Source organism: Stegodyphus dumicola, chromosome 12 (genome assembly GCF_044657685.1).
Source record: "Stegodyphus dumicola isolate Sdum_Otavi_A_Nest chromosome 12, ASM4465768v1".
NCBI classification, from domain to species: domain Eukaryota; kingdom Metazoa; phylum Arthropoda; class Arachnida; order Araneae; family Eresidae; genus Stegodyphus; species Stegodyphus dumicola.
This window is the reverse complement of record NC_140779.1, coordinates 74,828,200-74,854,904: the sequence shown is the minus strand read 5'-3', so window position 1 is coordinate 74,854,904 and position 26,705 is coordinate 74,828,200. Positions and strand designations below refer to the sequence as shown.

The 26,705-nt window shown below is 29.2% G+C and overlaps 1 protein-coding gene across 7 annotated transcripts in view; it reads left to right on the top strand.

Moving 5' to 3' along the window:
* Positions 1 to 26,705, top strand: part of Msp300 (Muscle-specific protein 300 kDa) — a 513,656-nt gene that overhangs the window by 423,168 nt on the left and 63,783 nt on the right. For all 7 annotated transcript variants that reach the window (XM_085806588.1, XM_085806589.1, XM_085806592.1 and 4 more), the window contains 7 exons: positions 4,401 to 4,730; positions 8,483 to 8,794; positions 9,976 to 10,269; positions 15,735 to 16,061; positions 22,241 to 22,374; positions 23,994 to 24,168; positions 24,321 to 24,584. In XM_085806588.1, the coding sequence (XP_085662714.1) occupies positions 4,401 to 4,730; positions 8,483 to 8,794; positions 9,976 to 10,269; positions 15,735 to 16,061; positions 22,241 to 22,374; positions 23,994 to 24,168; positions 24,321 to 24,584 (1,836 nt within the window). The remainder of the gene's footprint in view (positions 1 to 4,400; positions 4,731 to 8,482; positions 8,795 to 9,975; positions 10,270 to 15,734; positions 16,062 to 22,240; positions 22,375 to 23,993; positions 24,169 to 24,320; positions 24,585 to 26,705) is intronic.

The following is a 26,705-nucleotide window of genomic DNA, read 5'->3' as shown; positions in this document are numbered from 1 at the left end:
TACCTTCATGGCAGCCTCTCTCTCTCTCATCTGAAATAATTTTTTGATAGCACTTCTGATGACATTTCCATATTAAATCAAGAAATGTTTTTACAGATATTAATTTTTCTGTATTCCTGTAGGCCAAACCTTTTGTTCTCTTATGCTTTTGTAAATTTTGAGCTCGGTTATCAACATTACAGTTTTTTTTCCTGACCATCAATGTGTTTGTTTCAATATGTATACAGTTGCAATTAGAAGCTGAAGAAAATATAACTGTTTTCTTGAGCCAGACTTCCTGTTAATAAGTCATATATTGAAGGACGGTCAGATGAGTCATTATTTTCTACATTCAAATTATTATTAGTCTCATTTATCTTGATTATAAAGGTGTAATATTTATTTTCTTAAGTATAACTCTCAAATTGAATTAATTTCTTATAATAATTAAAGCATTTGAATTAATTTCATATGATAATTCAAACATAGAACCTGATTCTGTGATAACTAGTCTGTGACTAATTTATTTTACTTTAATTCTGATAAAATAGCTCTAAGAATTTATTGTTATCATTAAGCACATGCTGCTGAATTTGAATTGAATTATTGCAACGATTGACATTACAGTACAGAGTTAATCAAAATGGCTTCTGAAATAAATTATTTATTATTAAATGGCCAAACAATTTTGTCATTCAATGGCATCATTTGGAAAATTTATTATAAATATAAAAAGCTAATACTAGACCAAGTGCCTTTTGACACTTAAGATACTTCAAAAAGTTGAGTTAATTATTTTGTGCACTGAATGGCCCAAATATGGTAAGTGAAAAATAAAAATCACATGTTACATATGCTTTTGAAAAATTTCTAAATTATTTTTTCCCATATAATACAGGATTAAATAACTCTATGGGTCCTGTGCTTTCTTTTTCCCTTTTTTCAAAATAGAATCTTCCACACAATTAAAATTGTGTCTATTTTGAAGGATTCTTAAATATCAATTTGATAGTTTTTTTTACATCTCTTTTAATACTTTGATTAGTCATTTTTCATTTCCTTATTTTTTTAGAACCTCTCAATTATTTTTTGTGTTGAGATTACTGAGAAATTACTTAATGCTAAGTTCAAGCTATGTGGAGTGTATTCTGATGTTATTTCTTTCATTTCAGATAATGCTGTCAGTGTAATAGTAAGAGTTTGCAGCCAACTAATTTTTTGGGCAAAAATTTAAATTTCTTGAAACAGACCTGATCTTTTGTTTCCTTATGTTCCATGTAAATGGATTTTTGGGATATTTGCAAGATAGTCATGTTCATTGATTAAATATAAGTAACACATTGGATGACTGCTAGAAAGAGCATTGCTGATCACTTATTATAGAGCTTCATAATTGAAATACAGCTAAGTGCTTAACCACGTGCAGTAACATTAAATGCTTCTTACTGCTAGTTCTAAATTTATGTAAAATTCAATCATATCTCAGCTATATTTCCGTAGAAATGTCTTTTTCTCTCATCTACCAGAACAAAATACATTAAATAACAAACCTCTTGCTGTAACCAATACTGAATGCAGTTATTTAACTGTGAATTCAGTCACATCAACCAATAATCTTCAGTCACATTAACCAATAATCTTTGCAAATCCACCGTAAGGTTATCATATCTTATATCGAAAAACAGAAATTTTTCATTTTTTAATAAATTTTTATATATTGCAGCATGATATGGTGTTAAAAATAGATTAGCAGTAAAAAATGTGTTGAATCTTTTAAAATTATATTCACATATTTTTTTATTGCAAATGCTATAGTATAACTGAATCTAAAATATCTATTAATGCCATCAAATTCTAAAAGCTAATTTTCACTGTTTTATTTTTAGTTCAAGACTATCATAATAATAATATCTCCTAATCAAGTCAAATACAAACAAAATAAACATCATTGTTTTCTAGACGAGCAAAATTTTGATAAAACTCTATGTGCTGTAGAAATTTACTGTTTAGTAAATGAGTAATTTATGTATTATATATATATTTAAAAATTAGAGATGTGTCTATTAAATAAAAATTCAGAGTAGTAAAATTATATATGTATACATGTACAAAGTAATGAAAATAAAATTTTGCAACTGAGGAAGAAATTAGTGTTTAGTGAGATATAAATAGCTCTAAAAAGGCCAAAAAATTATTAAAGCATTTTTGCTTTATTTCAAAAGATTGATATAAATACACATATTTTCATTTGATGACTAGATGAAATACATAGTAAGGGCAGTACTAAGTAAGTTTATTTATAATTTTGCTTTGCAAAGCTGAAAAATGAGCCCATGTATAAAAAGTTTATATTATTAACCTAAAGCAAGTATTTTGCTAGAAGTCTTTACTACAAAAACTTAAAGTAAGTTAATTATTTTCTTTTCTTTCTTTTAAAAGGCTGAAATAAATTCCTTATACTTCAGCATTTGTGATGTATGAGGATACTACTATTTTTCTTGATATTTAAAATGGCTTAAAATTATATTGTGTTTTGCATATAATGCATTAATTTGAATCAAATAAGTTAGGAAATATCATTTAATACATTATTGCCACATTTTTTTTTCAAACATATAAAATCCAAATATTTATAGGCTACTTTTGATGTAAAATTTATTCATTTGAAGTATTGAAGTTTACCATTATTCAGTTCATGGAACTGAAAACGGATTGAATTGACAGAAAGGGAAATTTCTAAATTTTGAGAGTGCTAGGCAGTGTATTTTAGGAAAGATAAACTTTTTATGACGTGTGTAGATTTTTCTTATTGGTATAAAAGTTTTAACCTTTTGAAGACAGGATGGCCATTATAGTGGCCATAGAGTCCTCTCTGTGAAAAGATGGGGTTGTCCACTTTAGTGGCCATGTCTTTTTCCCCCATTTTCCAGGCTGAAAAGTGGGGTGAAATGTCAAATTCGACGTCCCTTGGGTTTTAACCACTTATCTCTTTCAAAGGTCTTCCTTTTGTGACATAGATGCACCCCTCTGAGAATCCATTAAACTACACACAAGAATCTTTGTTGCAAATAGGAGATGATTTCTTAAAGGGGGGAATGCATTCAGTTCAAGATTACCCGTCCTTTGGTAGCTTTTGCTGCTACCAAAACCCCGGCCTCAAAAGGTTAATGAAAGTTGCATGGGCATAAACAAAAACATATTGCATATTTTGTAATTAAGCTATGCTTCTATTAATTTCTTATATTTGTAGACAATAATAATATAATTAAAAATGTGGCTACAGACATATAGCCGACAGCAATTAACCGATAGGACGATTAACCGACACATGCATTTAGCCGACATGGACATTTAGCTGAGAGGACATTTAGATCTGTTGTGCAAATTTCAGTGAGTGCTATTATTGTGTAAAATTTACATTATTAGATTAGAGCTGTCTCTTTTTGACAGACTGAGATATATTTGTAGGTAAAATTGACATATTACTAAACATAACATATAAATGCATAGTGCAAAGAAATTCATTAGTGCAAGTGTATATGCATACAAATTCGTGAATATATAAAAACTGTTTTTCTTAGAAACCTCTTTAGAATTTAGGATATTGTTTGATTAACAGAGTGTCACTTAGCACCAAATGTAAATGCTGGTGCAAAATCTAAATAGAAATATGATCTTCAATCCTAACAATACTATACATAGCATTGTAAAAAAACAGCTCTTTTATTAAATCCAATAAATAATACAGAAGTTTATAAATAAGAATGCATGTAATTATTCCATCTCACAGTTCCATAGTGATTCATTCTTAATTGTAATAAATATAATTTTACCAACATCAGTTCTTGATACCAGAAGCAAGTAAAACTAGAACATAGGAACTTTTGAATTAGCATCCACTCTGTAAACTTTCTTTCTTGCAGAATGATTTTTTTAGTAGCAGTGATAGTTTTTAGTTTTAGAGCAGTCACTCCATATGGCTGACACTTTTGTCTTTCAAAAATTAACCCTGAATATTTGTTATTTGATAATTGCAAAATATTGTCATCTGTACTAATCCTCAATGATGTTATTTGACACACAATCATGATTAGCATTGCATTAATTGAAAAGTATGAAAATTAGTGACAAATTTAAAGCAACACTATGAGATCAAATTACCTTAATTTGAAATCGTTATTAATCTGACAAGTTGTGTTATTTGCATTTTTATTTTATTGATAATATTTAATGATTAACTTTGTGTGAAATTGCTTCATATTTTTCTCTTTATATCTACTTTATTTTGTGTATTAAATTTCATAATTTGAAAATAAATTTATGTGAATATATTTTGTTGTTTGTATTTTTAGTGTTATGTTTTATCATCTGTTTAAACATTTTTAAAACTTATTTTGGGGTTTATTCATTTTATTTTTTAGAATCTTCAGTTTGATATTCAGGAACATTTTCTGCAAGTCAATAACATTCAGAAACTGTTTAAAAAAGTGTGTACTGTTATTAAGTGTCCTTTTGTGGAAATAACTATGACTGAATTTTTAACTAAGTATGACCAGTTGGTGGAAAATATTGAGAATGAACTTGCTTGTGTTAAAGTTATTTATGCTCAATATTCAGAAAATGAAAAACGTCTAGATGAATTTCAGAATTATTCTTCGGATCTGAACAACCGAACCTGTGATATTTTGCATAAAATTGAAAGTAACCAAGATGACAAATCAACTCTATTTCAAAATATCCAAACTGTTATTGTAAGTTTATATAATTTTTATTTTCTATAATTCTGATTGCTCACTTTTAGACTAAAATAAAGTAGATTAAGTTTAAATTGCTTAATTTTCTAAGTGCTGTTTTAAATGTTTATTTTAAATGACTTTAGAGTGAGTATCATTGGGAATGAATGAAATCTTCAAATGTTTATTTTTTTAGAAAGCTATTCGTAATAGAAATTCTAATATTTTAATTTTTTAATTAGACTTGCATAAATTTAAAGCATTATGTGATGCAATATAATTTAATGAATATTAAAACATTTGACATAAATGTTGTATAGTTAAAAATTATTAGTCTGTGTTCTATATAGAATGTTTATTTGAATGTTTTTTTTTTTTTTTTTTGCTGGTTAGATGTAGTAGCATTGAATAACATGTGAGAAGATAAAATTGTAAGAGATGGGTAATGAGTTAAATTTATGTAAATATATAGTAATTCTTTTATAATGTAAAATGTATCTAATATTCCTTTTTCAATAAAAGAAAATATTTTTTCATATTTTCAAATTTTTTTCTGAAAAACTTGTCAAGGGAATCATAGAATAAAATTTTGTACTGTTTACTCTGGTGTTACCAGAATATTTCCCTTCATGTACAATATCAAATAATTTTTATTTATATCAAATGTTTTCTTCAGATTTTTTGTATAATAATATTTTGTATTTGTGTTGCATTATAATTAGAATTGAATAATTTTCTGCAATTTTTAGGTATATAATTTATAATAAAGTGAATTAATTAATTAGTTTTAATTAATTAAAATCAAATAGCATGCACCTTATAAATTTAGTTTATTCACTTGTGTAACTGTTCTTATCATATGTTGTATAGTAATCAGTTAATTATTCATTTTATGTCTTTAAAGGAATTAAAAATCTTATCCTTTACTGTTACAGCACAAATTAATTGTCAATTAATTTAGTTTAATTTTGAGCATAGACACTGTAAACTTCATATCTCCATCCTGCTTCCTTTACTTCATTTTTGTCATTTTTGCTCACTGTTGATTTAATTTATATCCCTAGACTCTTCATCTTCTTCAGTGACTCAAGATCTTATGATAGAGCCTGACCTTCTTCACAGTTTCATTCCAGGTTGTTCTACTGTTGGCCTTAGTCTTTCAGTTAATAACCTTTTAAGTTAGACAAGTCTGTCTTCAGACAGTCTAGACATCTGAGTTTTAGTATCCCTGTTTTTCGAGTATCTATTAGTTTTGTACGTGAATATTTTTCTAGTAGTCTATTTTTGAGCATTATGATTAGGTAAACAGGCCATCTTAATTTTTGCATGCTGGTAAAATTTATGATGTTTGGATGCCCATATGTCCTATAGATTTCTACATTGTTTCTGCGATTTATCTCACTTGTCTGACAGTAACACCAGAACGAGTCCATGAAATTAATTGTAGCAAGGACAGCAAGATAGTGCCTGTTGTTGGCAAGAGCCTTGAGCACCATACATGTGACAATATGACTTTGCTCAGTTCTATCCCCGAATTTGATGGAGGATGGCTCCAAGATTCTCCCACTCCTGCTAACCAAGCCTGCTACTTTTGCTCAGCGCTTTTATTCTTGTTTCACCTTGCTGCTGCTAGCCATATGTAGTTTGCTGCTGTGCTTCGTCCTTTGTCTGTAAAGTTGTAAGATACGTACTGCAGATGAAATTTATAGAATTGTAGGGTGCGTAGTGCACCCATAATGATGATGTGTGAAGGTATATATGCTTATCAAGGCTTATAAAATTGTGTTAATTATAAAATTGTGTTGAATGAATGGCCACATATGAATGTCCTTCATACCATCTACCCATAAAAGCCATTCCAGGGAATTAGAACACTGATAAATATCACATCTTTAACAGCTACCTCTCCAATCGCCATTTTATTGCACCCACACATGTTCACATATATAAAAGGCATATACATATATGTACCTATATATATGCCTTTTTTTAATTGGATAGTGCAGGTTTTGTACTTGAAATAATTAATGAAATGCGTATGTATTTGTGGGAAAATAGGCTTACATTAATTTGTATTTAGAAGGATGATTTTTCTTTTTAATATGCACATTAAACATTAGTTCTATTTTTGAAAAATCTGAAATTATGATAATTTTGCAAGTAACTTCTAATTTTTTGCAATGCAAATTTTTTTTTATTCTGCACTTCTGTCTGCTGTTTTTTTATTTGTGTGTGTTTATGCATATGTATAATATATGCCAAATACAAACTGGGAATTATGAGAAGTCTGAAAAGTAATGCTTTTCAATTAAGCTTTTTATAGGCATTTCAAGTGCATTTTTATTTCAGTTCTGATTACTTTTTTAATAGCATCCTAACTGTCTTTCATTAACAGAATGAAATACGTCCATTAAGAAGTTACTTAATTTAACCAAGATATGAAGATGTAATTAAAAAAGTGAAAATAATAGCTTTTCCTTTCTTTTGTACTCGTTCATTTGAGCAATGTGTCTTAATTTCATATAGTTTAAATGTGTGTATACTTCTGTTAGTTTTATTTGGTTCATTCTTATTATTCCATTTGTAAAACTGAGAAATTAGCAAAATTGTTTAACATATATTCTTAATTTTATGAGTTCATATTAAGCTGTTTTAAAATTATGTAGCATTTGTGTATCATCACATAGCCAGCAAGTTACTTAATTTCTGCTTATAACTAATTAATATTCCTAGTGAAAACCTACGAGGGCAATCCCCAAAAAAAGGTCTCCTATATTTTTAGATATACAAAGAACCATTTATTTTCTATAATTGCTACATCACTTTAAAGATTGAAGAATGCTTTATTTTTCAACATAATCGCCATTTCATTCAATGCATTTTTGTAGACGCTGTGGCAGTTTTACAATGCCCATGTCATACCAGCTTGCCGCCATGCTTTTCATGCTCATCTTTCACCTCATCATCGGTGACCGTCGTCCAGACAAATGTTCCTTCAACTTAGGGAACAGGTGGAAATCGCTGGGTGCCCATTGCCGTTTGTGGTCTTCTGTCAGCATACGCGGCACCCATCTTGCACACACCTTCCGATATTGCAACGTTTCCGTTAAAATCCTGTGGATGGTGCTTCTGGAAATCTCAGGAACCAAAATGCAGAGAGCATCCAGAGTGATCATCCGAATTTTACGCATGAGTTCCTCAACTTTCGCGATTGTCTCGTCAGCAATTGACGGCCTCCCGCTTCTTTCTTCGTCATAAATTTCAGCTGTAAACTCGACCGGCTGTAAACTCTCTACGCCACTTGTGAACGTTTTTGACATCCATGCACGACTGTCCATACACGTCCGTCAATAGGTAGTGAATTTCAACTGGTTTAACGCCTTTTGCGTTCAAAAATCGAATAACTGTGCACTTCGCACTTGGCAGTAACGTTTGTCGGGAGCTCCATTTCAAATGGCTGCCAAGCCAAGACTGAGCATCCGAGCGAAGCGCCTGCATGCTTATGTGGTAGCGTAGAAGGCACCACTCACAACAGTGTTGCCAACAACCGTATTAAAACTTTCTCTATGTCCCCAAAAAATAGGAGACTTTTTTTTGGGATTGCCCTCGTACCTTGAAATTTTTCTGAATTCAGTAGATATTTTCATGCATATATATATGTTACACTAAAATATTTTTTCTTTTGGTGGTGAAAATTTTCATATTTATTCTCATGTTTGTTTACATTAACTTAATGTAAATGATGCTAAAAGGCTTTTGAATTTTCTTAGGAACTGGAATCGGAGATTACAGAGAATGAAAATGCATGTTTGGAAATTGAAAATGCAGTAATATCGTTAGCCATGTTTGATCCTGAAGAAAAGAGTGTTTTAAAAGTTATCCATGGAACATTTGATGATTTAAAGGCTGCTGTGAGAAAAAAGAAGTTGATGATGTTGAATGAAATAAGAACTCTTCCAGAATCTGAAATTGAGAAGGGAATAAATTTGTGGCTGAATAAAATAGTTGAAGCATATCGTAGCTCAAATGTTTCAGAATTTACTTCTTTAGCAGAAATTCAAATGTACAGATATAAACTTCATGTAAGTAGCAATATATCATTTTCTCCTTTTATGAATCTCACAGTTTTATTATATACTGTATAACCTCCATTTTTTTACTAATTTTACTTTCTAAAAATTGAGAGCGGAAAATTTGCAAACAAAATTATTTTTTGAAGAACACGGTTACAGTAAGATCATTACAAATGAAAGGTAGTCATGAATAAACTGCAGGTAAGTATCACAATATTACCTGTTTAAAAGAAATTTGCATTCCAATAAAAATGCGTAATAATATTAACATTATAATATAAGATATCTTCACTTCTAACTTCTCTGTAACTTGAATCTCGCCCATTCTTATTGTTGTCTCTGGTATCCTCAAGTCTCAAATCATCCATAAATGCTTGGAAAATGTATATGTGCAGCTGACTTAGCAGAATAATAGACTGAATGTCAGTTAGTCTTTGCTTTGCTATAATTGGTTTTTGTATTAGGCTGGTATAAGGTTCAACAGTTAGAAAGGGAAAGGTTTGGCGTGATCTTGGCAAGTATTTTATGAGGATTTGTTTCTGCTAGTAAGATGAAAACAATAATTACAGGAAGAAATCTATTTTAAAATTTAGCAGAACTTGTTCTCTGAATGCATGGAAGAAGAGTAAAATTCTGTGAGTACTCTTAAAATTTTCAGAACTCGGCACTAAGAAGCTGGGGGAGGGAATTGTGAGGGAGAAAAATGTGCAAGGAAGTACGGTGGAAGAGGTACTAAAATGCATATCTTGTCAAGATAATGTAATTTCTATACTTATTTTGATTTTTAAAGACAAAAAAAAAATTTATATTATTTATTTTATTTTACATTAACGTTAAAGCACAGTCTCTCCAGTACTTTTTAACAACTATCCTCATACGGAGAAAGTGCAGTACAATTTAATTAATTTGCATATCAAACAACAATGAAATATATTAATGGTATACTAAAAAAAACAATCTGATGCTTTATTGTATTGCAAAGTAGATGAGATAGTGGAAGGAAGTAAGAAACTCTGATAAAGTTATATTTTGTTTTAGACATTGTCTTTTGGTTTATTATTATCAATATTTACAAAAACCTTCTTCCCTCTCCAAGAAAATTCTTATTGGGGAGGAAATGTTAATTTTTTATGTATAGTAATAAATTCAAAAGAAATTGTGTTGTCTGATTCTGTGTGTACTTTTTGCAGGGATATTATCAAGAACTTGATACTATTAGAGAAATATTGACTGCTAAAGGAAAAGTACTGTATGTCACTTCAAAATCTGAAGTCTTTAATATGGATCTAATTCAAGAAACAATCATGGAATTTTCCAGTTGTATTTCAGAAGCTGATAATCTTGTACTTCATTGGTCTGCATTTAATGAAATATCATCAAATTTAGCATCTTTCTTGCAAGATATGCAAACATCAGTCAATAATCTTGCAACAAAAAATCTAAATAATGAAATCTGTCTCTTAAATAATGTTGCTAAGATTAAAGTGAGTATCATATTTTATTTCTTTTCCCTATAATTGAATTATAGTTGATATTTCTAAATATAAATTGATAATTTTACAATCTTTGTGCTTTTCTTTTTGTTTTACTACAGTCTTTGTGCTTTTCTTTTTGTTTTACTACAGACAAATCTTGTTGAGAGGCCATCTTTTAGACCATGAATAAAACCTCTTAATATCTGGAATATCTGTTATTTGGAGTTTTGAATAGGTTTTTTTTAATACTAATGAGGAAGTTATTTAATCAAATGAATCAAAATTATGAAAAGAATTTGCATTAACTATTAACAATTTATTTCAAGCCATTTTATATGAAGGAATGCAATATGATAATACATATCATAAGAAAAGATAATATTTTGAAATAAATGTTTGATTATTTTTGGAACAGTTGTTTAAAATTTCTGCATTGAATTTGATACAAGCATTTATGTTTTATGATATTGCTCTCTCAATAGGGAACACCTGCTTGTAATGATATCCAAACTTTTCAAAGTGTCCTTTTTTGGTTGCTGCTTTTTGAAAAATTTCCTTGCAGTTTTTTCACTCTTCTAAAAGTTCCATCATCAGTGTCAGCACTGACAGTTTTGATGTTTGTTACGATTTTGACAAATGTTACATCTGAAATAGACACACCATTATCACTGTTGATGTAGTTGCTATCATCCATTTTATAGTTTTCCCATGTTTGGCTACTTTCTTCAGGAGCTGTATAAGCAGAATATTCTTTGCTTCTGATTCATAATCTCCAACAAAATTTCCATCATGCTTTTAAAGCAAAGCTCAATAGTTTTTTTTAGATCTTTCAAAAATATATTTGGTGGCATTTAGAACCAAAGAACAGAAACTGTAACAGTTCATCTAATCACAACCAGAACTCGGCACTAAGAATTCGGCACCAGAACTCGAAGATTATACCTGAGTCATAGCCTTTAAAATGTTTTGGATGTTTAAGAATGTGAAGGTCAGCTTTTAGTCTTTTGATTTCTCTGTAAGCAGTACAGTTAACTGCAACATCAGCAGGATTCTCATTCAGAGGCTTTAAAACTTTTGGGACGTTTGAGGATATGACTGTAAGGTCAGTTTTCATTCTTTTGATTTCTCTTTAAGCAGTACAGTTAACTTCAATGTCAGTAACTTTTTCCTTCTTATTTTAAAATTTTTCATTCAATTCTTTTGTTGCCTCTAGCCAAATTTGAAACACATGTATTTAAAAGTTAGCTCAGAGGCATTTCATATAAACATTTTTAAAGCATCTTGCTGTTAAGCATTTATGAGTTACAAGAAGCTTTCAGTTTATTGTTTACTAGTTATGTTCACACCTAATAATACATATATTTAGTCTTTGCTAAATATAAATTAATAGCATTTTCATAGTGTATATTGTTTGTTAAAATCTTTTGGTTTCCAAAATTCTTTTATTATTTTAAAGGCCTTTCTTTTTATGATGATTTCTGATAAAAGCATATTTTTGGCTCTGGCTCATCTGAGCCATTTCAGAAGTATGGTTTTTGCTTATTGAAAGTTTCATTTCTAAAGCTTTCTTTCTGTTTTTGCTTTAAAGTAATTGCTGAGCATTTCTTTTGTCATGTCTTAGTGACTCAAATATATTCTTGATATATTTATTGTGTGTTTTGACAAGTTGTATATGCTTCATATAAATAAATTTACCTTTGCAGTTAGTGTTTATAGTGGCATTTTTAACTTCCCAAAGTTTATTTGCCACATCCTCTGCATAAAATTTGCTGAAAAGAGCTGTTGCTGTTTATTTTGGGATTTTTCTTTGAGAAGTGGAAGAAAATTGAAATTGCTTACTGGCTAAATCTGCTGAACACATGCTCATTCCTGAAACTGTAAGAAACCACACCTCATATATTGTGTTTACTTTCCCCAGAAACATATCAGACCGCTTCATCAAATGACGGGTACTTCATTCTCGGTTCTAGTTTCATAAAATGGAAATTAGAAAATATGTTACTTCCCTGGATAAATAGGTAGATTACCACTATTTTTTTTTTGATTGACAGATGGCGACTGATTTGAGAAATTTGTAAAGGGGGTAGGAATGTTGTGTAATGATGAGAAAATTTTGAATAATTATGAAAACCATTTTGAATGATGAGAAAATTTTGAATAATTATGAAAACCATTTTGAATGTGACCCCATAGCTGGTGTGAATATCTCAAAAGTGATTTAATAACTAGTGAATTTTATATGGAAATGAAATAGGAATTGGGGAAGGGTATCAAAAAATGTTTAATGTAGTAAGCAGAGTGCTATCTATTAAAGGTGATCTTTTAATGATATTTTACTTTAATAGGTAGTAAAGTATTAAGTCACAAACAGTAATTTCATATATTAGTTCTATATTGTTCTTACTAATAAAAATTTACTTTTATAGTTATTATAGTATAGATTTTTTTCATTTTTCAGATTTTTGTAGGGTTATGATAATTATAAAAATGTAAATTATAGTGTTTTTAGAACTAAGATGAAGTAAAACGAAATCAGTTAGAGAATACAGTGGTTTGATATGATTATTTTAATGTTACATTTTGCTATTGACTGTTGATATTCTTTAGGTTACGTACCTGTATGCAAATATTAAAAAGTTACATATTGTCACCATGTCGTTTTCCATGATAGTGATATAAATCTGAAGTCCATAAAATACGTGTAGTGTTGTGTCTGTATGTTGGAACAAGAATCATTGATCAAATTTATGTAGCCTTTTCAAAGTTATGTGTTAGCTCATATAACTGTGAGTAAATTTAAATGAAATAGAAGCAAGCAGATAATTGGTTGTTAATTATTCTGTAATTCACAAGCAGGAAAGGTATTCATGGGTGGGATGGAGTAATACTATGACTGCAAGTGAAATGTTTGATAAACATTTCATTTTATAATATTTGCTTGATAAAATAGGATTGCTACAATTACCATAGTCAAAATCTGCCACCATTATCCCTTAGCTATTTTGATATGAGTTTTGCAATTCTTTCCTAAGCAACTTAATAAAAGTACCATTATGCCCAACAGTCCATAAGCCATATTTTCAAAGTAGAGGAGTTATAAGATTTTGTCAGATGAATTTGAAGAACTGTTGAATTCTGAAATGTTGTATAAATATTACAAGTTTCTGATGTTATATTATTTGTAAATAAACACATTGTTATATTATTACAAATTTCAGTATGTTATATTACATGTGAGCTGCTCAGCCAATATATTGGTTAGCGACCTTGACTGCCATAGCGATGGGCCTGGATTCGAATCCCAAAGAAGGCATAGTTGTAACTGTCCATTTCTAATAGAAGGCAATGGTGGACCGCATATTAGGTGCTTCCGTAATGAAATAGCTACCATATCTGCAAAAGAGGAACCTGGAAGTCACCCTGGAAAAGAGGAGCAAGAATATTACATTTTTTTAACATTAAGGACAAGCAATAAAAACTGGTTTCCTGTAGTTTGATTTATACTGATTGCTCATTTAACCAAAGGAACCACTTCTCCTTAATTAACTTTCTCCATATTACATCATTAATAACTTTTCATCCCTAGTAACTGGAGAACTTTGTGGTTGAATAAAAGTCTCTTGCATGCCATCCTGCTCTTTATATTAATGTTATACAATTCTTAGCAGTATGTTCATTTGGAAATCAATGGGGAAAGATGTAGATGCACTGCAGCAATTTACACTTTAAAGTGAAACAGTATTTAGCCACAAGCTGCTCACACTGATGTGTTGTGATCTGTCAGTATGATCTTTTGACCACAGTTCTGAGGAGAATTTTCTATATACTGAGATTTTCATTACTGCTGGCATACTCATGTAATCCTATGTATCAATAAACATCACAAGATGACCATTTATGTGCCCAAATACATTCACTGCTTTTTTTGCCGCTCAATTTTATACTGCTTCACACTCTATTTTATGCACAGCAAAAGAAATAGGTAATTTTTTAGTCTTTTTGTTTAATGCTGTGTTATGTACGGTAAGACCCCGCTTAACGCGGGGGATATGTTCCATCAAAGTAGAGCATAATGCGAAACAGCGCTAAACGAGGCTATCTTAACATGTAAATAATGGGGTTAGGGGAAGATGGATAGAAAATTGTTTAGGTATTAAATTTAATAATTTTTTTTAATAAAAATAAAACCAAACATTTATTTCTTACAAAAATAAAAACAATATAAACGAATATACTTATATAAAAACAAATAAAATTCCAAGTCAGTCAGATCATTCAGTCTATTCTGTGTTTCCAATTTTCTGCCTTTTTGTCAAGAAGGCATTATGATAGATTGGCTTAATGGCATAGTGCATTCAATTTCGTCGTCAATCCATATAGACAGTTGTTTTTACATTTCCTCATTATTTCTAGAACGGGTAATTCTGGTTGCAGAGCTTGATGTAGTTGCAGTTGCCGATGACAGTATTTTTTCTTTATTCTTAAGAATTGTTCTTATTGTTGAAGTTGCCAAATTCAATGCAGCACTAATTTGAGATTGATGTTCACCAGAATCTAATCTTCTAATCACTTGCATTTTAGTTTCCAGTGAAATGCTTTTTCTGGTTGCTTTCTTTTCTTGTTTTTTATTATCACCCATGATAAAAACTAAAAATCATAATATTTGTCACTGTATTAATCGTTATAGTATTATATAAATTTATACTTACAATAATGTCAACAAATGTTTCAAATGATAAAAATGCATCCATACAGCACCACACCAAACAAGAAACACAACTACACTGTTTTGGATATGTTATTTGGAAACCTAGCGCAGCCCACAATTTTGGGAAATCCCCATAGTGCTGGGAGCAACTTCGGGGAATCCCCGGGTTGGAACAAAAGAGCACTAAATGAAACAGCATTAAGCGGGGTCTTACTGTAGTTATAAATGTTTTAAACATACCAGGGTCTGAGTTTTTTATCTGGTGGGCATAACTATACTATATTTAAATTATTTTCATTAGTTTTATGCTATCTTCAAAGAATTTAATGCTCAAAATAACTGTGTAATATTTTATTCAATTATAATATTCTTCCAAATAGAAGTATTTGTTTATTTTATGCTGTGAACTGACATTAAAAATACTTATTGTGTATATTCAAATTAAGTGTTGATTAAAGCATTTTACAGGATTTGGTGCCTGTTAACTTGCTATTTTTGTTTATTCCTTAATAATTAAATATGAATTATGATGAATCACAAAATTTTCATATTAAAAATTATCCTATCCTGATAAAAATAACTTTTTCACAGCAATTATGATTTAGATAAATGATGTTTGTTTAAATTATCAGAAAATTTATAGTTTTTTCTTTTTTTTAACAGAAAAAATGTAAGCTATTAAAATTTTTTAAAAAATTCTGTTTGATGGCATAGTTTTTATGTTCATTTGCTTCCATTATTTTTAAAATTTCTTTTGCACTTTCAGAAATTTCAGAAAATGTTGTTTGAAAAAAGTAGCGATATTGAAGATGTGAAACGAATAGGTGAAATAATATCAAAGTCTAATAGTGAGCAATTAAAGAACTCTATAAAGTCTACAGAAAAAATGTTGAATCAGCTTCAATCAGAAGTTTCTTCTGCAATTTCTTCAGTGAAACTCATAACAGAAAAAAATTTTGATTTGTGGAACAAATATGTGGAATCTGTAGAATTATGCTGGATATTTTTAACTGAGCAAAAATATCTGTTGAATATATATAGTGAACCTGTGCTAAATTTGGAGCATTTGAATTATAACAGTTTAAGGTTGAATGTAAGTATTCTTTTTTTGTGTTTGTATATCAGTTTAAACCCTATTTTGAATTCAGAATTATTTTTTGTATTGCCTAGTGAACACTTTTTATACTGTGGATTTTTTTTTGGATTTCCTTCTTTTAGGGAAAAAGTGTGATAACTACATATTGTTTCTTTTTGTAATATGTAATCATTTACTTGATATCAATAATCTGATTGATCATATTGATGAACTATTTGATTCATATCAATCTATTGACTTTATATATTGATTCATAATGATCATCTATATTTTTATATGGTATTTGGATCTTTTTTCTTGTGCTAGTTAATTTTTCATCTTATGCTAAGAGTTTTGAAATTTTATGCTGTTAAAAATCTACACTTAAATTTTGATTTTTTGCAGATCTAATTATTATGGGCTTGTATTTAACCAGATGTTAATTGTACCTAAAACAGTTGATTAATGCATGTTTTGTTTATTATGTGTGTTATTATATGTTGTAGTGTTGCAATAAAATAAGTTAGGAAAGAATAATGAATGAAAATCTCAAAGAAGAGAAAATACATGCATTTGTAGCATATTATATTTATCAGTATCATAAATGTACACTGCAGGGGAGGGACAATATACTCTAAACTGTCAAGTTTTGTATAAATCATACAAGTAGTTTTTAAAAAATTAGCTGTCAAAATTTTACTTTCTCAATGTTAATTGAATTTGGCGTATATTTATTAATATTTGGTGTATATTTATTAAACTTTTTTGTTTTTTTCCCTTTTACATTTCGAAATTTAGGTTAATTCTAAATAAAATTCACCCATTTTTTGTGTTTTATTTTTAATATTTCTATTTAAAAATAATTTTTATAAATTTTGAATTATAACCTACAAAATTTTTACCATCATTTTAAAGGTAGTTCTAAGCATACCTGCAAAAAATTTTCAGTTTTTTTATTCAAAATTTTCTAAGATATACACGAATTTACATATTTTTGCATTTTGAAATTTGGCATCTTTTTTTTAGCGATAATAATGCCAAATGTGGTTTATGGATTTTTGTTACAATGAATTGCCACAGCTGTTTTTAACCTTAAATTTCAAATAAATTTTTAGGGAGAATTAATTATATGAAATTTTTCTCTCAATGATGCGTAATAAATATTTATCAATACTTTATAAGAAGCTATTTTTTAAAATTATATATGATCTTATTCAAATTTAAAAATTTTTTTTTAATTCCATTTTTTCTTCCATTTTTTTTTTTAAATATTTGTAAGAGTAAATTTTTATCTCCGCTGTGTTATCGTCTGCTACTTTACTTTGACTGCATTTAAATTGAATTGTCTAAAACTAAGAAAGTTCGTTTGATGTTTATTTTTACAATATTTTTAAGCAAACAGGGATGTTGATAGTTTGGGTCATGTCTCACCTTTAAAAATTATATATATAAGTATAAATTTTTACATCATTAATCCTCTTCGAAAGAATGTTTTAAGTAGCTAATTTTTTCTTGTGTTATAGATTGTATAAAAAACATGATCTTTAATATGATTTAGATCGTTTGTAGACCATATAATAGACCGTATAATAATCGGGTCAGTCAGTGGTATAGATTAAACACTGCTGGATTATTTTATTTCTTTGTCATTTAACAAAAAATCTTTTAATTAAAATATTTATCCTTTGGACTTTGCTTTAACGCCAAATGTGGTTTATGGATTTTTGTTACAATGAATTGCCACAGCTATTTTTAACCTTAAATTTCAAATAAATTTTTAGGGAGAATTAATTATATGAAATTTTTCTCTCAATGATGCGTAATAAATATTTATCAATACTTTATAAGAAGCTATTTTTTAAAATTATATATGATCTTATTCAAATTTAAAAATTTTTTTTTAATTCCATTTTTTCTTCCATTTTTTTTTTTAAATATTTGTAAGAGTAAATTTTTATCTCCGCTGTGTTATCGTCTGCTACTTTACTTTGACTGCATTTAAATTGAATTGTCTAAAACTAAGAAAGTTCGTTTGATGTTTATTTTTACAATATTTTTAAGCAAACAGGGATGTTGATAGTTTGGGTCATGTCTCACCTTTAAAAATTATATATATAAGTATAAATTTTTACATCATTAATCCTCTTCGAAAGAATGTTTTAAGTAGCTAATTTTTTCTTGTGTTATAGATTGTATAAAAAACATGATCTTTAATATGATTTAGATCGTTTGTAGACCATATAATAGACCGTATAATAATCGGGTCAGTCAGTGGTATAGATTAAACACTGCTGGATTATTTTATTTCTTTGTCATTTAACAAAAAATCTTTTAATTAAAATATTTATCCTTTGGACTTTGCTTTAAACTCTATTTATAGTTAAAATTCCTAGAAAATGAAAAGCTGTCTTCAACTGAAATGCAGTTGATGTAATTGATATTTAAAAAAAAAAATGACAAAAATGCAAAATTTATGGAAGTCTAACAATCGAAAAATCTTAATTTTCTTGTGGTGAGCACTGAAAATAAATGTAGAAGGAAAAAAAAAATTAGGGAGAAAAGTAAGCAAAAATTTGAAGGGGAATTTGGCTGTCAGAAATACCAAGGAGTTTTGAAAAGTTGGATGCTTTTGAATATACTTTCAGAATACTTCAAGGAATGTGGGTGTTCAAAGAGAAAACACTTGAACGTGTACACCAGCAAATACCATCAATTGAGCTTGTGCTAATGGAAAAGACAAAAACGATATCATTTCAAATTAAAGTGAAGAGTGACTGGCTTACGACTATATGTTTGTATAAATTTAAATTACGTTATAGAACATCATATCGTCATAAACGGAGAATCTTATGATTTCTTAGTCAAACTATTTGAATATTCAGGAATTTATCCAGTGATGTATGTGAATGTCACCTAAAGGCATTTTCCCTCTTGATGAAACCAGTCTTTTCTTTCATCTCATGCCTTAAAATGCTTAGCCTCTAAAGATTGATAAAGGCTCAGACCAAAGTATTGATGAAATGTATTGATTTGGATTATTAAGTAAAGGCAAAGCAGTGCTATCTGCCCTAAAAGGAGGAATCCCTCCGTAAAGAACTTTCTAAGGAAACCAGCTGTCATACATGTTACAATGAGAAAAACCACAAAAACGCTCGTGTAACCAGCCCGTTCACTGGGATTCGAAACCCGGAGCGAACTACCAGTGTTCGTCAACTTTACCGCTCGACCGTCTGTGGGCCTTTATGAAATGGAAGGCGATAACTTAATTTAAAATGAATGCCAGAAATACCAAAATGTTTCAAAAAGTTGGATGCTTTTTAATATACTTTCAGAATGCCTGAAGAAAAAGAGCAAGCCATTAAGAAGAAAAAAATAAATTTTTGTATAAAATTTAGTATTTTTTAAATTTAAAACTTTTTAATCGTATGATATTTGATTCTTATGATTTCAAAAATAAAATATTTGACTAAAATATGAATAACATTTTAAGAAACTAAATGTAGGATGATAAAATTGTGTAAAGCAATGAGCACAATGTTAAAACTATTGAAAGCAATATATGCAAGTCATCCTAAGTTAAAATGTCGGTTATACATCTTTCTCATTTATATATCTTTTCTGAATGAAACATTGAAAGGCATCTTAACTGTGCTTTACTGTATTTTTTCTTTAATATATTCTGTTTTCAGATGCATTGTAGTCTGGGACACAAAGTATTCTTCCAAAAGAAACACAATTAAAAAAAATAAAATAAAAACATGGAAAATTTATGTTAATAAATATGTTTAAAATGCTCATTTCAAATGAATAAATAGAAAATTTGAAGAGACAATGCAACACAAACAATTAAAATAAAAGTCTAAAAATTTAAAAATTACCTAAACTTTGACAATATATATATATATATATAAAGAAAACTATTTGAAAAAAAAAATAAACGATGCACCTTATATTTAAGCTACACAGTTCGAATGGGTAAATAGAAATTAAAAAAAAAAAAAGTTATTCGAAAGAAACCATGCAACTTAAACAATTAAAATGAAATTCGAAAGAGGAAAAAAATATTTGAAATAATAACATAAAAATATAATATAAAGAACATTATTTGAAAGAAAGAACGTTGTGATTTTTTTTTTCCTGTCACAGGAAAGGAAAATAGGTTGCCATAAGTTGAAAAGTTCGCCAAGTGAACTATTCTTGGCGCAAACTGAAAAAAAAAAAAGCGCCAATATAAATTTGTGAATTTCTCCATAAATTTCGCACTAAATTTTACAAAATTTCATATTTGGGCATAATTTGAATCGTAGAATCGAAATGTGGGAAAAAATTGGTATGTTATTTCAGAAAAAGTCCAATTTCGTGTCAAAATAACTATGTTAGAATAGAGCTGTATATAAATCTAATATATATTTCCCAGGTCGTGCTTTCAAGACATGAAGAACGCAATTTGAATTTCGTTAATCGGCCCAGTGGAACAGGAGATATAGAACTGTCCCTTTTTTTTTTTTTTTCTTTGTGCAGTGTACATATGTATTACTCTTACTATATTGAGAATGAAAAGAGTTTTTTTAACTAGTACAAGAGTTCATACATTCAGGGGCGTAGCTAGAGGGGGGCAAGGGGGCCATCTGTCCCCGGGCGCAGAATCCAAGGGGCGCCAAACTGATGTTACGACATTTTAGAATTAAATGTTTTCCATCCTTGGCAAGCAGTAGGGGGCGCGAAACCTTCAGTTGTCCCTAGGCGCTGAAAACCCTAGCTACGACTCTGCATACATTAGTAATTAAGTAGCAGCGATATGATTGCTTCTTGTTTTAGTCAATGGATCATCATAAAATTTGTAATATAAAAGTCAGTTTATATTATATCACTAGGAGCAATGTTGCATTAAAAATTTTACAAGCAAGCGGTAAAGCATTTTTAAAAGAATAATTTTTTCATATTTAATGAGAGCAATTGTTTCATATTTAGTGGTGTTTCATGGCGGATCACAGTTTTTCTAATATTACAATAAATATGATGAATTCAAGAACCATGAAAGATCATGGAACTATTATGTGGAGAAGAATAGCATCATAGAGCTTTTAAACAGATATTCAGAATTCTTGAAATCACTTCTGTACTAAAGACAAGGGATGACTGAAAAATTACAGTATAGGTTGTAAAATGTTGCTTGTAATTTTATACTGATAATTTAACATTTAATCATTTTGCTAGTTTACATTTCTTTCATTGTGGATGACACTATGTGAAGTTTGCAAATGTTTGTGTGCTTTATTTAACTATCTGCCGCCCAGACGGTATAGTTGTTAGGGGAGCCGACTGCGATACTGAAGGGCCCAGATTCGAATCCCAGAGAAGGCATGATTGTAAATTGCCTGTCCCCTCATAGGAGGTAATGGTGGTCACCTATTAGGTGCCTCTTATAAAATGAGCACCAGATTAGTAATGGTGAAAGCCTAAAAATGGCTTGTGCCTGCCATTAAAAAATATTATTTAACCATCATTAGTCAGGAGGTTACAAAACACTCATACTCTAGTATAGAACAGACAGATCTGAAATTCAGCAAAATCTTACACAAAAATGGCTTAAAAATGAGGAAATTACCACAAAATCATGTTACAATAATAAACTACTTTTCATTTTACCATATATCTGGACAACCATTTTACGAATATTATTTTATATCAAACTACAAAAAGTATAGTGACCTTAAAAGGATATGAACATGAGAGGGTCAATCATTTGGATCCTTGCTGCTGAAACTGGTAGGCTATTTTCAGAACCTTCCATTTAAATTCAGTTTCCCATAGTTTAATGTATTTTAAAATTAGCATCACATGTATAGTTTCTTCTTCTTCTCCCCCTAAAAAAATCCGCTTTTTACTATTAGTTATTAAGTTTGGGTTTAATTTCAAAAACAAAATATGTAAATAAATGTGCCATGTACATTGTATAAGAATTATGATAGCTATGGCACTTCAAAAAGATTTATTATAAACACTTTACTATTTTTAGTAAGAAAACAATCAAAGTAAAAAGTTTTAAATTAAAGTAGAATTTATGTATATTTGTGCATGTGTGTTTGACTAACTTAAAGAGTATTTTCAGTTTAAAAGTATAACTTAATGTTTGGTGTATATAAGAATTGCATAAAATAATGAAAATATATAAACTACGAATATCTTATTTTAAGGATTTATTGCGAGAAATTGAATGCAATGAGACAATTTTACAAAATGCCATATCAAAGGGCTCTAATGTTAAAGAAATTATCAGTGCAAGCAATCATTCTACTGTGAACTCAGATCTGAAAATGTTAGAAAATCAGTAAGTAAAGTTATTGGTAATAAAACTTAATTTTTATTTCATACTAATTTCTGCATGATTGCATATATATTATTGTCTCAAATAGTTCTTTTATTACTAAGTTCTAAATTAACATTTTCATTTTTATAATAGTAATTTTTCAGTGCTAATTATCTGAATCTTTTATTGCATATATTTAAGTTTTTTAAACTTGTTAAAATAATTTCTTGTAATTCTACTCATTTATTTATAAATATGAATGTTATTTTAACAGCATAATTTGTAAATAACTTGCTATGTCATGGCTGTATTTATTGCTGTTAAAGGGTAATTTAAATTATTAATCACATGTGAATTAATGTGAATTTAGAAAAATTTTTTTAGATGTTTTTGTGTTTAATTCAGAACTTATATTTTTTAAAAGTTGCTATAGCAGGTAGCATTATGAATAAATGGTAAATGCAGAATAAAGTTAGCGATAAGAAGTGCTGCCATACTGTAATATCTGTGTAGAAATGTATATAGTGTAAGAAATATAAATTTACGAATTGCAATTGGAAAATGATACCCATGCATTCATTAAAACTGTATTATGTAATGAATCCATAAAGCAAAAACTGCAAGAAAGAACACCACTTTAATGCATTGGTGTTAAAAAAAAAAGTGGTACAAAAATATATCAAAGCAAAAAAAAGGGGGGGTTTAAAAAATGTGAGAAATTTAAACTGGCTAATGTATCCCACTTTAATATTTTTTAATAGCATAGATTGAAATTAAAGACACAGACTGGACTTAAAAGTGCTAGTGTCTGAAATATTGTTTTTGTATTTTGTCTGATTTCTTACTATATGTGCCCTTCTGACTATTAAAAGAACTGTTGCCTTTGGGTACTTGTTTATACAGATATAAATTTCTTTTTAACGGTTTTCTTTGCTAAATTTTAATGCTTTATCGTATATTCTTCTAAGTATATATTCTGATCTGTAATTTCTGCTATATTCAGTTTTTAACAAGTTAATAATGCCTATATAAGATCTTCAATATATAAATCAGGTATTGAGACCAATTGATGGTCATGTTAATGAAATCACAGAGCTATTTGCTATTTTAGAATAAAATGATTTGGATACATTGAACTTTCTGAATAAGTTTCATGCATGATATGAAAATAATATTTTTTCAGGAACTCCTGTAAAATAATTACCTCATAAAGTTCTTGCATAAGTTTTAAGTTAGATTTTACTTCTTTTGTTAAATTTGTTAACTCATTTTGACTTTATTAATGCTATAAGGGTAGCAGGCCTTAAAATGTTTTAAGTTATTCACAAAAATAATGAAGTTAATTTTTCTTTCCCTTTTACATTTTTTGAATGATTTTAAAGAATTTTTAATTTTATTTTATTTCACACATACTGTTATTTTTGGTCCATACAATGAGCTTGTGGAATGAATTTGAATACTTCACACAGTCAATAAAAATACTGATTCTGTTTATATATATATATATATATATATATATATATATATATATCTGAATAAAAGGTATTGATGATATTATGTTGATTGTAAAAGGGAGCTGCTATACTAAAATGTAAGTTTGGTGTGAAATAATTAAATTGGTAATTCATTGCTTGATTTAGCTGGCGATGCCTTTGTGACGACTGCAGCACACATCTTACAGATCAGCAATGTCTGATTATAGAATGGAGTGAATATTTAAAAGAACTGGAGTCATTGCATAAATGGATCATGAAAATGCAAAATCTCTTGCTATGCCTTAATTTAAATAGACCTTATCCCATTGCTGAGTGTAATGTAAGCATCACTTTTTGATTTCTTTCCTCATTTATTATCTTATTAATTCTTTTCATTATATTTATCTTATTATAACTAAATACTGTTAAAAATGAATATTTTAGGTAATTTACAAAGAGGTTTAATCTACATAATTTGAAATTTGATTTTAGGCTGTTTTTCAAGAACTGGAGGATAATAAATGTACATTGACATCCTTACAAACGAAATATGAACTGATGAATAGAAGTTCTGTATTGCACTCCTTGACAAAAGAAAAACTTAAAAACAATCTGCTTTCAACAAAAAATGCTTTTGATTCACTAGAAAGTATCTTAACGTATTGCTGTGATATATTTTTGGAGATCAACCATGAGAAAGAGGATTTGGAAAAAAATCTTAATATAATCAAAGGCTTTTTGAATACAACTGAAAAGGTAAGATTTTATATCTTATAATAATTTATTTTAATGGTCAGAAAAACCTCGGTTAGAGCTTAGAAATAAATTGGATAAACTGATATGTGAATACTATCTTATTTTTCATTGCTCAAGTATTTTATATGCACTGTGTTAATCTGGCTTAAATAATAGCATTGCTGTTATGTAGAATATATAGTTAACTTTTTCAATCTCCTTTTATAAGAAAACATTTAGGTGATACCGCTTTTATTTCTTTTAAATAAGTAGTTTCTTGTATCTTCTAATCTTATATTATTCAGTATAATGTGATAGAATAATTTAAAAGAAAAATATTAAATGCACGATAAAAATTATGAAATTTGTCATCGTTATACTATTTAAAATAGAGCATTGTTAATAATACATGTATATCAATAGTAAGCTTGACTTGCAAAAGACATTTTTTTAGAGTTAGAAAATATGAGAAATTATACTGAAATTTTATTGACTTAAGAGATGTTTCTAAATTGTACTTGCTTTTCAGTCAGTCATGAACTAATTTAATTTCAGCAACACAAATATAAGAACATATACTTAACTACTGGATGTTGTTTATATTGGGTTTTAATGAAAGTTCCTGCTACCGCAAATCTCATCTGTGCAAACAGTTTGTTGGTGTGTTTAATCATATTTTGTCAAACAGTTTTGGGTACTTAAAAGAAAAAACTTTAGAACATGTTGCATGTTGCAAAATTTGTAAAAAAATATTGTTATCTTTAAGTACAAGGTGTCTAAAATGGAACTATCATGCTACCAAATTAGAACCATCATTTACTCCCAATTTGTTTGGTACCGAAAATTCAAAAACAAGGAGTATGCCATTCAAGAAGCAGAGTGCTCTGGCCAGCTTACTGATGTTGATGAGGCCTGCCTGTGAGAACTTATTGAAGAAGTTCAGTATGCAACCACTGAGAGTATGCTAAGGAGCTAAGACGTTAGTCGCACTATGCATCACATAAACTTGACATACAAGTTCAATCGCTGGGTGTCACATGTGCTGACTCAAGCAGATGAGAGATGTATTTGGGCCTGCACTAATCTACTCAAATATCAACACATGGACAAAATTCTGGACTGTATCATCACTTATGATGAAAAGAAGATTTACTTCAACATCACAGGTCAGAAAGGGAGTTGGTGGCACCTCACAAAGCTCAATTTGACTAACAAAAAGATCATGTTTTGTATCTGGTGTGACTGCCATGGTATTATCCACAAAGAATATCTGGAAAAAGGTGAAACTCTTGACAGTAAGGTGTACAGGGAGCTATCAAGAGCAACACTTGCAACACTCTTGATAGCAACACTGCTATCAAGAGAAAACTTAGAATTGAGTTCCGACATAAAAAAGGTAATGTTTCATCAAGATAATGCAAGACCACATGTGTCTGCATTCACCGTCTGGACTCTGTACGGACTCGGGTCTTTTGCCACACCCACCATATAGCCCTGACATTCAGCTTGTTGGTGCTATCTTCCATTCTGCACAGGACATCCGAAATGACGTTGATTTGCTTTTGAACTCGCGGCCACCAAGTTTCTGGGCCGAAGATTTCGAAAAACTACTACAGTACAAAGTCTGAAATCCGGACATCCATTATCTGGAATGATCTAAAATTTAGACCTCAAAGCCACAAACATTTTTTTTATTAATGCTTTACGCATGCTCATTTGATTTTTCCTTCCATAATAAAACATATGGTCACTTAAAAATTCCGATTCTTAATTTTACTTAGGCACTAAATAAAATACCTCATTATGCAAAAACAATCATGTAAGCATCAATTTGTGAGATTAATAATTTGGCTCCATAGCTGAGTATCTATTTGACATACATCTCAAACCAAAACATTCACCTATTTTACGTTGACGATCTGGCTAGTCATTATTTATTATATTTTGCTTTCATCACCGCATGTTTATCAATACATGACAGCTTCAGTAATAACTCATGCTGTGATGTCTAAACTTTTTTTATATTAGTAATTGAATAACAAGAGTATGGCAACCTTTTATGCTAACATTACGCTTGGCGATAATTACAGATTTTTAACCTTTTAACTGTCATGCCCGAGATTATCTTGGGCACAGCACTGG